The 13,065-nt window shown below is 35.0% G+C and overlaps 1 protein-coding gene across 4 annotated transcripts in view; it reads left to right on the forward strand.

The window, feature by feature from the left end:
• Positions 1-11,811, forward strand: part of CDH19 (cadherin 19) — a 104,487-nt gene extending 92,676 nt beyond the window's left edge. The window contains exons 11-12 of one of the 4 annotated variants that reach the window (XR_010582803.2): positions 3,946-4,169; positions 7,848-11,811. Coding sequence is in view for 2 of the 4 variants with exons in the window: in XM_005586494.5 (XP_005586551.3) it covers positions 3,918-4,169; positions 7,848-8,338 (743 nt within the window). In the remaining 2 variants the exon portion in view is untranslated. Of the gene's footprint in view, positions 1-3,917; positions 4,170-7,847 lie in introns of all 4 variants that reach the window. The other 3 variants (XR_012427141.1, XM_005586494.5, XM_015439640.4) reach the window with 3 other exon arrangements.
• The last annotated feature ends 1,254 nt before the right edge of the window (positions 11,812-13,065 follow it).

Consider the following 13,065-nt stretch of genomic DNA (forward strand, 5'->3'; position numbering starts at 1 on the left):
TAATGTTGACAGTGGAGTGTTGAAGTCTCCCATTATTATTGTATGGGAGTCTAAGTCTCTTTGTAAGTCTCTAAGGACTTGCTTTATGAATCTGGGTGCTCCTGTATTGGGTGCATATATATTTAGGATAGTTAGCTCTTCCTGTTGAATTGATCCCTTTACCATTATGTAATGGCCTTCTTTGTCTCTTTTGATCTTTGATGGTTTAAAGTCTGTTTTATCAGAGACTAGTATTGCAACCCCTGCTTTTTTAGGTCTCCATTTGCTTGGTAAATCTTCCTCCATCCCTTTATTTTGAGCTTATGTATGTCTCTGCGTGTGAGATGGGTCTCCTGAATACAGCAGACTGATGGGTCTTGACTCTTTATCCAGTTTGCCAGTCTGTGTCTTTTAATTGGAGCATTTAGTCCATTTACATTTAAGGTTAAGATTGTTATGTGTGAACTTGATCCTGCCATTATGATATTAACTGGTTATTTTGCTCGTTAGTTGATGCAGTTTCTTCCTAGCCTCAATGGTCTTTACATTTTGGCATGTTTTTGCAATGGCTGGTACCGGTTGTTCCTTTCCATGTTGAGTGCTTCCTTCAGGGTCTCTTGTAAGGCAGGCCTAGTGGTGACAAAATCTCTAAGCATTTGCTTATCTGTAAAGGATTTTATTTCTCCTTCACTTATGAAACTTAGTTTGGCTGGATATGAAATTCTGGGTTTAAAATTCTTGTCTTTAAGAATGTTGAATATTGGCCCCCACTCTCTTCTGGCTTGGAGAGTTTCTGCCGAGAGATCTGCTGTTAGTCTGATGGGCTTCCCTTTGTGGGTAACCCGACCTTTCTCTCTGGCTGCCCTTAAGATTTTTTCCTTCATTTCAACTTTGGTGAATCTGGCAATTATGTGTCTTAGAGTTGCTCTTCTCGAGGAGTATCTTTGTGGCGTTCTCTGTATTTCCTGGATTTGAATGTTGGCCTGCCCTACTAATTTGGGGAAGTTCTCCTGGATGATATCCTGAAGAGTGTTTTCCAACTTGGTTCCATTTTCCCCCTCACTTTCAGGCACCCCAATCAGACGTAGATTTGGTCTTTTTACATAATCCCATACTTCTTGCAGGCTTTGTTCATTTCTTTTTCTTCTTTTTTCTTTTGGTTTCTCTTCTCGCTTCATTTCATTCATTTGATCCTCAATCGCAGATACTCTTTCTTCCAGTTGATCGAGTCGGTTACTGAAGCTTGTGCATTTGTCACGTATTTCTCGTGTCATGGTTTTCATCTCTTTCATTTCGTTTAGGACCTTCTCTGCATTAATTACTCTAGCCATCAATTCTTCCACTTTTTTTTCAAGATTTTTAGTTTCTTTGCGCTGGGTACGTAATTCCTCCTTTAGCTCTGAGAAGTTTGATGGACTGAAGGCTTCTTCTCTCGTCTCGTCAAAGTCATTCTCCGTGCAGCTTTGATCCCTTGCTGGCGATGAGCTGCGCTCCTTTGCCGGGGGAGATGCGCTCTTATTTTTTGAATTTCCAGCTTTTCTGCCCTGCTTTTTCCCCATCTTTGTGGTTTTATCTGCCTCTGGTCTTTGATGATGGTGATGTACTGATGGGGTTTTGGTGTAGGTGTCCTTCCTGTTTGATAGTTTTCCTTCTAACAGTCAGGACCCTCAGCTGTAGGTCTGTTGGAGATTGCTTGAGGTCCACTCCAGACCCTGTGTGCCTGGGTATCAGCAGCAGAGGCTGCAGAAGATAGAATATTTCTGAACAGCGAGTGTACCTGTCTGATTCTTGCTTTGGAAGCTTCCTCTCAGGGGTGTACTCCTCCCTGTGAGGTGTGGGGTGTCAGACTGCCCCTAGTGGGGGATGTCTCCCAGTTAGGCTACTCAGGGGTCAGGGACCCACTTGAGCAGGGAGTCTGTCCCTTCTCAGATCTCAACCTCCGTGTTGGGAGATCCACTGCTCTCTTCAAAGCTGTCAGACAGAGTCGTTTGCGTCTGCAGAGGTGTCTGCTGCGTTTGTTTAGTTTACTGTGCCCTGTCCCCAGAGGTGGAGTCTACAGAGACAGGCAGGTTTCCTTGAGCTGCTGTGAGCTCCACCCAGTTCGAGCTTCCCAGCAGCTTTGTTTACCTACTTAAGCCTCAGCAATGGCGGGCGCCCCTCCCCCAGCCTCGCTGCTGCCTTGCCGGTAGATCACAGACTGCTGTGCTAGCAATGAGGGAGGCTCCGTGGGTGTGGGACCCTCCCGGCCAGGTGTGGGATATGATCTCCTGGTGTGCCTGTTTGCTTAAAGCGCAGTATTGGGGTGGGAGTTACCCGATTTTCCAGGTGTTGTGTGTCTCAGTTCCCCTGGCTAGGAAAAGGGACTCCCTTTCCCCTTGCGCTTCCCAGGTGAGGTGATGCCTCGCCCTGCTTCAGCTCTCGCTGGTCGGGCTGCAGCAGCTGACCAGCACCGATCGTCCGGCACTCCCCAGTGAGATGAACCCAGTACCTCAGTTGAAAATGCAGAAATCACCGGTCTTCTGTGTCGCTCGGGCTTGAAGTTGGAGACTGGAGCTGCTCCTATTCGGCCATCTTGCTCCGGCCCCCCAAACTTCAACCTTTTTAAAAAATATTTTTATTATTTTACTTTTAAGTTAAAAATTGTATTTTTAAATACATATATATTAATATAAATGAGTCTAAGATGGAATTTTTAAATATATATATTTATATACATAGATATTTGTATATATAGATTCATTTATATTAATATAAAATAAATTACTGAGGTGAAATAAATATGTTGAAGCATACAAAATTGATTTGGTTTAACGTTTGTTGTCACAAGTAATTTAATAAAATACATATTTAAAAAGTGTCAACTGTCTCTTAACCCTTAGATCTGCCTAGCAAATAAAATCACATGGACTTTATAGACTTTAAGGGTTTCATAGTGAATTGTCTTTAAAAAGGTGATTTGGGAAATGTCCTACTTAAGCATGCATTTCAAAAGGCTTTTATTTATTTTCCTTTTACTGCTATTGTCTTCTAAAATTTGTCTGATGACTACAGAAAACATTTTGAGGGATGGTAAAAAAGAAGGAAAGGGAAAATACAGTTCTGAGGTACAAGAAATTATAATGACAAAAGTTATTTATAATATTTTGGGATTCACAGAAGAGTAATTGTATATATTTGAAGTGCTTATTGTTTGTTTTCATGAATTTTTTGAATGGACTTTCTAGGTACATGAATCAGTCTGACTAAGTATAATGATTTTCAGAATTTTAAATACAAATAGATTAATAACATCAATGTGATATGAAATATCCTAATAGGATCTTGTCTACCAAGTGAAATTATTTTGTCTAATTAGAAAATATAGTATTTGAGATCATCTACTTTGACAGATAACTTTGAACGTCTTGTATATTCCCTGAATTTGTACAAATAATGGGTCCCAAGTATTAGAAAATAGACCGTGTTATATGTAATTAACACGAATAAAGCCAGCTCTATCAGCATATATTTCATATTAGTAGTTCCTATAAATTATTGATATCTGATTAAAAAGCTATTTTCTGTGTTACACATATGTTTTATATACATGTCAAAGAGATTTTGGAATTGGTTTAAGTAATTCAATAATAACATAAATACTTTAAATAATCAACTAAATAATTAAGTAGTATCAACTCAATATTTAATAATATTAAATATTAATTTTACTACATAATTTAAATAATTCATCTGATTACATAATTAGGGTTTAGGTGATGTCAAAACACTAATAATTTAGTGTGGATGTTTTAATTGTCTTCTCATCAGAAATTTCCTCTTCCTTTTATTTGAACTTACTTGATCGTATCTCTATACTATTGTCCCCAGTACATGTGACTATTACATACCAATTTCTCTTATGTAGTTGAAAAAATTATGCACATGGATTTTTGTTTTAGATAACACAGCTGTCATTTTGACTAATAGAACTGGTTTTAACCTTCAAGAAGAGCCCATCTTCTACATCTCCATCTTAATTGCCGACAATGGAATCCCGTCACTTACAAGTACAAACACCCTTACCATCCATGTCTGTGACTGTGATGACAGTGGGAGCACACAGACCTGCCAGTACCAGGAGCTTATGCTTTCCATGGGATTCAAGACAGAAGTCATCATTGCTATCCTCATTTGCATTATGGTAATATTTGGTAGGTAGAAGTCATCATTCCTATTCTCATTTGCATTATGATAATATTTGGTAGGTACTGCTGAACTGAACATTACTCATTTATTTAAAATAACAGGATAAATACATAAAATAGTTAATTCTATTATAGCATTATAATGTGGGTTTGTGTATATGTTTGTTGCTCCTCTGAATGTAGTATAATTCTTAAATCAAGTGGAGTAAAGAAGTGGATAAATATGTGATCTTTGAATTGTATGAGTATGTGAGTGTGTATGTACACATCTGTTTATGCATGGTCTTGACACATATACAATGTAACAATATAAAATATGTAAAAGTTAGTGATAACAACAGTGAGCTTCTCTTGAGTGCTTATTGTACTCCAGGAGACAGTGTTCAGTGTTTTATATGCACGTTGCAATTCGAACCTCACAATAACCTTATTAAGCAGTAACTAATATCACCTACATTTTATAGATGAAGGAATAGAAATTCCAAAAGCTATGTGCTTTATGAAGGGTCACGCAGCTAGAAAATGATGTGCTAAGATTCCATGACCACAATACACTGTTATGCAATGCTGTACTGCAGCTGACTAGAGCCCAAGGTGCATTTAAAAAAAAAAAAAAAAGGACAGTAAAATCTACTCTCTTAGCAATTTTCGAGTATAAAATACCTTATTATTAACTATGGTTACCATGCTGTAAAATAGATCTCTCGAATTTATTCCTAACATCTAACTGAAACTTTGTGTCTTTTGACCAATGTCTCTTCATTCTCTCACCCGCTCTCCTGCTACTACCATTCTACTCTCTACTTATATAAGCTATTTATTTATTTATTTTTTTTAGATTTGTCAAAGTGACATCATGCAGCATTTGTCTTTCTGTGCCTGGCTTCTTTCACTTAGTATAGTGTTATCTAGTTTTATCTACGTTGTTGTAAATGACAGAACTTCTTTCTTGTTTAAAGCTAAATAGTATTCACTGTGTTTATATACCACATTTTCCTTATCCATTAATTCACTGATGGACACTTAGCTTCCATCAATTCCATAGCTTGGCTATCGTGAATAATGCTGTAATGAACACGGAAGTGTGGATATCTATCTCTTCAACATACCAATTTTATTTGTAAGTATTTAAGGTGATGAATATATTAAATTGATTTAATCATTCCACAATGTATACACATATCAGACATCACATTGTGTACCATAAATGTAGGTTTTTATTTGTAAATTAAAACTAAAAATAATCCAAAAGTCTTTTTGTGAATTAAAAGGACAGTAAATGTTAGAAATGAGGAATGTATAAGAGAGCGTCTTTTTAAATCCAAGTACAGAAAAGAAATAAATCCCAGTAAAAGAGCTCTATTAGTTTTTGTTTGCTTGTTTTTTTCCATTGCTTTCACTGTTTCTATAAGCAGATAATTTATATTCATTTCACAGATGAGGCAGCTGAACCCCAAAAGTTCTTAATCAGGCTTTCAGGACTATAAAATATTCATCTAGCATAACCTTTTCCTTTTTTCAATGCCAAAATATATAATCTAAACTCTGCTCTTACCTCCCTCAAAACTTCAGACCAAAAGCCAATGAAACTACACTGAATAGTGAGAGCAAATATATCAGACATTTTCTGAAATGCCAAACTGACCACTCAAACTGGAATGGGATACGTTTCAGGACCTGCCTTGTCTTCGCTGAACTTACCTTTCTCAAGGCTTCAAAACCCATCCATTCCTCATTTACCACCTACCATTACCATTGTTTAGGACCTAGCTTCAGTTTTTAAAATTGTTTTTAATGATCTTTGATTATGAAGCTGAATTCATAGCTACACAGCTAGATCCAGAAGCAAAAATAAATAGTAAACGCATAGTTTGAGGGGACTGCAAATACTGAGCTACCTATAGATAGAGACTTAAACCAAGCCCCGAAAACCTAGAAACAAACAAGGGGCAGCTTCATAGTTACAAATGTGAGTAAAATTTAGCAGGTGGGAGCTATGGGTCAACTATTATCATAGTGATTTCCTTTGAATGTTTTATAAATGTTTATCTCCAGTTCAGATCAGAAAAGTGTTTATTAGACTCCTTTCTATTTCAACCATATATATCATGTGAGTTCTAAAGTACAATACCTGAATGCAAACGTGGTGACCTTATTTATTTTAGATATTTTAAATGCAAGTTTTATATAAATACTATATAACAACCATATTTCTCTTTGTGATACTATTCATAACATGACTTCATGTGTGTTTCAAATCCTACATGTAAAATTCTGAACAGGTGCATAAGATCCTAGGTGGGGGCTTAGTTATCCTTGATACCCACACACAAAGACACACACACACATGACACACACACACACAAAGACACACACACACATTTTAATTTAAAATTACAGCAAAAGTGTTCTGAATTTTTTCTGTTTCTACATGATATTAAAATTATCTTATGGAATAAATAATAATTATAGACAAATGTGTTATGATTCAAATGCATGATAGTTTAGAATTTCTGAAATTTATGTGGTATCACAGAGCACAGGCTCTGACCCAACTTTCTACTTTTGTCTTTCTTTATTTTATTGTATTTATAATTGATACAAATTGGCCATATCTATGGGGTACAGGTGTGTTGTTTCAATACTTGTATATATTGCATAATGCTCAAGTCAGCATAATTAGCATATTTGTCACTTGAAACATTTAGCCTTTCTTTGTGATGATAACATCCAAATTTATCTCTTCTACCTATTTTGAAATAAATTATTAGCTACAGTCACCCTACGGTATAATAGAACACCAGAACTTATTCCTCCTGTCCCACTGTAACTTTGTACCAATTGAGTAACCTCTCTTCATCCCCACTCCCCTGACTACTCTACAAGTCTTGGTACCTACCATTGTATTCTCTACTTCTATGAAATCAACTTTTTTAGATTTCACGTATAAGTGAGATCAAGCAGTGCTTTTCTTTCTGTGCCTAGCTTATTTTACTTAACATGATGTCTGGCAGGTTCATCTATGTTGCTGTAAATGACTTCACTGTTGGTGGCTGAACAGTATCCCATTGTGTCTCTCAACTAGCTGTGTCATTCTAGCGATGTCATTTAACATCTGTGTGCTTCACTTTTCTCATCTATAATAGGATATAATAATATAATGGCTTTCACAAGAATAAAATCAATCAATAAATATAAAGCTTTTAGAAGAACGCCTGATGTATGCTTCATAGTCAATATATATTAATTTAGAAAATAATTATGCCACAGAATTTTGCTTCAGTAAGGAATATCAAACTGTTCTGTTGTTCTGAACTACTATTAATATGAAGCATTGGCTACTAAAGTTGACAAATGCATTCAGGTTGCAAACTTTTATCATTCTACTTTATTCTATTTTAATATTTGAGAAAAAATAGATTTTGAATGTTAAATTGTTCATCATCTAAAATAGTTCACTTTATTTTTATGGTTTTCTTTGTCTCTAAGTCATCAGCCAGAAAAATCGTGATACATTCTTTTGTAATTTGCAAGTCCCTTCGGCAAATTTTCAATAACAAATGTATCTTTTCTTATAATCATAAAGTTTAAGCACTCATCTTGAGCTTGAAATGAGAGCAAAGACTGTAATGTTTATAATATTCTTTATTGTTTATTGATATTCCGATATGCTTTCCTCATCAGGGTTTATTTTTTTGACTTTGGGTTTAAAACAACGGAGAAAACAGATTCTATTTCCTGAGAAAAGTGAAGATTTCAGAGAGAATATATTCCGATATGATGACGAAGGGGGTGGAGAAGAAGATACAGAGGCCTTTGACGTAGCAGCGCTGAGGAGTAGCACCATAATGCGGGAACGCAAGACTCGGAAAACCACCAGCGCTGAGATCAGGAGCCTATACAGGCAGTCTTTGCAAGTTGGCCCCGACAGTGCCATATTCAGGAAGTTCATCCTGGAAAAGCTCGAAGAAGCTGATACTGATCTGTGTGCCCCTCCTTTTGATTCCCTCCAGACCTACGCTTTTGAGGGAACAGGGTCATTAGCTGGATCCCTGAGCTCCTTAGAATCAGCTGTCTCTGATCAGGATGAAAGCTATGATTACCTTAACGAGTTGGGACCTCGCTTTAAAAGATTAGCATGCATGTTTGGTTCTGCAGTGCAGTCAAATAATTAGGGCTTCTTACCATCAACATTTTTGAAAGTACTAATGTATATTTGAACCAAAGCGTAGTCTTAAAGAGTTTTGTGCCCTGGCTCTATGGCAGGGAAAGCCCTAGTCTATAGAGTTTTCTGATTTCCCTGGAGTAAATACCCCATGGTTATTTTAAGCTACCTACATGCTGTCATTGAACAGACGTGGGGAGAAACGTAAACAATCAACTCACAGGCATCAATACAACCAGATACGAAGTAAAATAATTTAGGAAGATATTACAAGTAGGTGAGAGGACATAAGATGTAGTCAATCCTTGTGCAATTATGTCATTATTTACTTAGGAAAGAGTAAAAATACCAAACGAGAAAATTTAAAGGAGCCAAAATTTGAAAGTCAAATAGAAATGTACAAATCGAGATAAAATTTACATTTCTATCATATTGACATGAAAATTGAAAGTGTATAGTCAGAGAAATTCTCATGAATTATTCCATGAAGTATTGTTTCCTTTATTTGAAAAAGAATGCTAGGTAATCTTGGTAGAAAACTTGAAAGTATGATAAACAACAGATGGAGGAATCCATGAAAAATAGACGAGAAAAAGTAAATAAGGTTTTCTGGGGTTCACAGAAATTTTGTATGAATAAAAGCCTTATAAAGCCAGCTCTAGCATATGACTAAAATATTCCTCTACTATTTTTCAATGTCATCTAATGCAAATGCTCAAATTTTTTAGCTGGTTAATGTGAGAAAGGCACTGAATTAAGATATTTTAGTGTTATTTTATTTACCCAATTTTCATCTTTCACAGAGTAAGAATAAAATGTTTATGTGGTTAAGTTCCTGATACTATATAGAGATAGACTTTAAAATGTTAACACCTAGGATAATGCGGGTGATTACATAAATGTTTAAAACATTTACCTTATATGGAAAGCAGATTTCTGACTAAGATACCATGATTCATTCTAGTTTGATATTTTTAAACCTTTGCCAAGAGCACTCTTTAAAACTGATTTCAAATTTGAACAGATACTTGGTATATATTAATCAGAGTTATATAGTATAAATTTGTATTATTTTTGATATTACAACTTTGTATTAAAAAGGAAAATATATTTAGGAGTTTGTCATATATTTTTTCATACACAACCCAAACCACATTCTTATGTCAAAATAGCAAAATATAAGTCAATATTTACTCATAATTAAATGAAAACTTTATGAAACTGGTGGAAAGTGTGGAAAATTTTAAGTAAATTTTTATCTCTACTAAAAATTATGTAGACAACTTAAAAAAATACTGGATTCAAACTTTAGTTACTATACACTCTAAATATTATGATCAACTGAACTGACCGTTACCATTCATGGAATAAAGCATGATACAATTCTCAATATTTCCTTTTCTGTTAAGACCTTGGAATATGACTGATGCTTCAGTGTCATTTTTTTATTACTGAATATAAAATTAGGTGCAATAGTTACATTTATTGTAGCCTTAAGAAGGAAATCAGTGCTAAGCTGTTGGGCATAAAGCTTTATGGTAACATTAGATAACAAGATAATAAAACACTTTAATTTTAATCTTCCTTTTAAGAATTATCTTTATTATTCTATCCAAATCAAGGCAGACTTCAAAATTTATAGCTTGAACAGGAAGAAAGTAGTGAATACAAAATTCTTAAAATTGGTTCATATGATCATTTTTTGTTAATAGCATGTGAGACTAAGCTGAACCAAATTGGCCATAAGTGTTAAATCAAATAATCTGAGTAATTTTGAACTATTGGTGGAGTAGTTAAATGGTTATAATATATTTTCTTGGTACTTTGAAATTTAAACATCTATGTCATGTAATAAAGAAAGTTTTTCATAAATCTGAAATAGGCACCATTAAGTTGATGAGAAAAATATTATCATTTCACAAAAGCTTGAGAAAACCAGATTTGAAGTAAAATAATTTAGGAAGATATTACAAGTAGATGAGAGGACATAAGATTTAGTCAATCCTTACGCAATGATACCATTATTTACTTAGGAAAGAGTGAAAATACCAAACAAGAGAAAATTTAAAGGAGCCAAAATTTGCAAGTCAAATAGAAAAGTACAAATCGAGAGAACATTTACGTTTCTATCATATTGACATGAAAATTGAAAGTGTATAGTCAGAGAAATTCTCATGAATTATTCCATGAAGTATTGTTTCCTTTATTTAAAAAAGAATGCTAGGTAATCTTGGTAGAAAACTAAAAAGTAGGATAAACAACAGATGGAGGAATCCATGAAAAATAGATGAGAAAAATTAAATAAGGTTTTCTGGGGATCACAGAAATTTTGTATGAATAAAAGCCTTATAAACAATGAATACATTTGGATAAACAACTCATTAAAATGCACATTAATGGATTTCCTGTACAAATGGTTTTAATACTTGTGTCCAGTGGCGCTAAAAAGATATATTAAAATAGATCCTGGTTGAGTTGATGATAAGATTATCATCAATCATAGGATACACAGGAAAAGCACAAACATGATTGCACATCTGTTTGGTAGTCTAAAATATGTTCCTTTTAACCACATCAAAAGATATTATCTGATTCTAATAGGGAAGTTGCAACTTCCTAGAAATTATACTTTGTATTATTTTCAGTAATTATTTTATGTTTTTGCATCACATGAGTGTTGCAAGAACACAGCTCGTAAGCTAAAGGCATTATATTAAGTAAGAATTTATTTTTGTAAATTTTAATAAAGTCTAAATTAATGCAAAATATTTATGAAAATAGCACAGCTTCACATTACTACCCACAGTACTTAAATATCTCCCTCAGTTGACTCACAGCTTTGTATGTAAGCTTTAAATTGTTAATGGTAAAAATAAGAAAATTAAGACTAGTGAACTACTAGTTGTTCACTCAGTGCATGTACTTGAGCCTGACAGACCTTTGTTTAGTTGCTTTCAGTTAAAGGAATGTATAATATTTGTTAAACTGCTTCATCTTTCCAGACCTCACTTTGTAATCTGTAAGATAAGGTCCAATCAACCTATTTTGCATGAGTGTTATGAAGAATTAATAATAAGATATGCAAAACCAGCAGCACCAATAGTGCCTGACAAAATATAACTGCTCAATAAATAACAGTGAATTACTATAATAACAGCTGATGTTATTCTGTTGGAACACATGGTCTGTTTCTTTTCCAACTCTGAGTGATCTCAACAGCTTCACGGCACATTGAAAATAAAAATCGACTTCCTCACCTTCCCCATAGGCCATGGACTTTCCCACCCCTACTTACTTCTGCAGTTTCTCCTCTTTCCTCTCTCCACCTCAGTTACTAAAGCAATCTTCCTTCAAACACTTCTATTTTCCATTACCTCACTTCATGCAGGTCGGTGATCAGCTGCAACTTCCTGAGAAAGACCACTGCCACTTCCGGTGCCCCTGGCTTTGTCTTGCTTTGTATTAAATTACTTAACTACCTGGTATTAGTGTTGTCTTTATTGCTTATTAGAATGTAACCCTTAATGGGCAAGAAATTGTCAGGCTTGTTCATTTATCATTGTGTAAGAATGTTTCCAGCACATAGAAAGTGAACAATGAATATTTCTAGAATGAATGTAGTAATGAATCCAATCTATTTTACTTAGTCACTTGTAAAAATTCTTTTGGTTTCCATTGACTATTTTTATAGAATATTAATATGGAATTAATGTATTATTTTCCAAAATGGGTTAGTACTGAGTAGTTATTAGATACAGTAAAATTTGTCAAAATCTTTCTAAAAATTACATAACTTTGGCATTTATCTTGCTTGAACTCATTGATATATCTGGAGGAAAAAATAGTTGATGAAGTTATACTATTCAGTCAAAACAGGTTATTTAATGATGGCCATAGAAAATCTCATATTAATAAATTTTCACAAAGTGTAAGAAATATGAAATCATGTGCTATGCATAAGAATCCTACTTCACATTTTAAAGTACAATTTGGTAACAGATACATAACAGAGCGCTCAGGGCTACTCATAACCTACAAGGTGGCTTCAATATTTTTTATAGTCTGTGGTATGTGATAGCAAAAGACAGACAGGGAGACTAAGTAGACAGATAAATGGAGGAAAGGAATATGTGACTTTTTACATATTCATATCTGTCTATCTATATGGAAATTGTGATTTCCTGAAAGAAGAGAGACCAGCATCTCAATCGCAAGTAGTTCCTTGAGACCTATTAGAAATTTTTGCTGTCCTTTTTTCCTAAAGAGCTCTGTAGATGACTGGCCGATCCATCTGAAATAGCAGGAACGGGAGAGGGTAGTAACTGGGAAGTGCCATTCGTAGCCTTTGACAGGGTGAAGCTGAATGAGTCATAGCTTAAGGGACTGCAGTTGTAGAAATTTTGCACAGATGGAGGTGAGACGGAGCTTAAGATAGTCATCCAAAAAATACATTACATGGGTCAAGGAACAATAGAGATCTTGCGTCCTTGAGATATGTCTCTGAATTGTCCATGCATGTGCCCCATGATAGAAGACCAGCCTTCAGATGCCTGCGGTCACAGAGGTCACTGGCTGTGAGGTTAGGATGGCACCAACATGTTTACTGTGCCCCCTTTTCCTCATCTCTTCCTTCCTACCCAGACCTCAGAGGATCAGAAGCAACAGAGGTCTTCTCCTCTGGGAGAGGATAGGAGATAGATCTTATACTGGATGTGAGGTTAAGGTCTTCTAGTAAAT

Source organism: Macaca fascicularis, chromosome 18, assembly GCF_037993035.2.
Source record: "Macaca fascicularis isolate 582-1 chromosome 18, T2T-MFA8v1.1".
Taxonomy (NCBI): domain Eukaryota; kingdom Metazoa; phylum Chordata; class Mammalia; order Primates; family Cercopithecidae; genus Macaca; species Macaca fascicularis.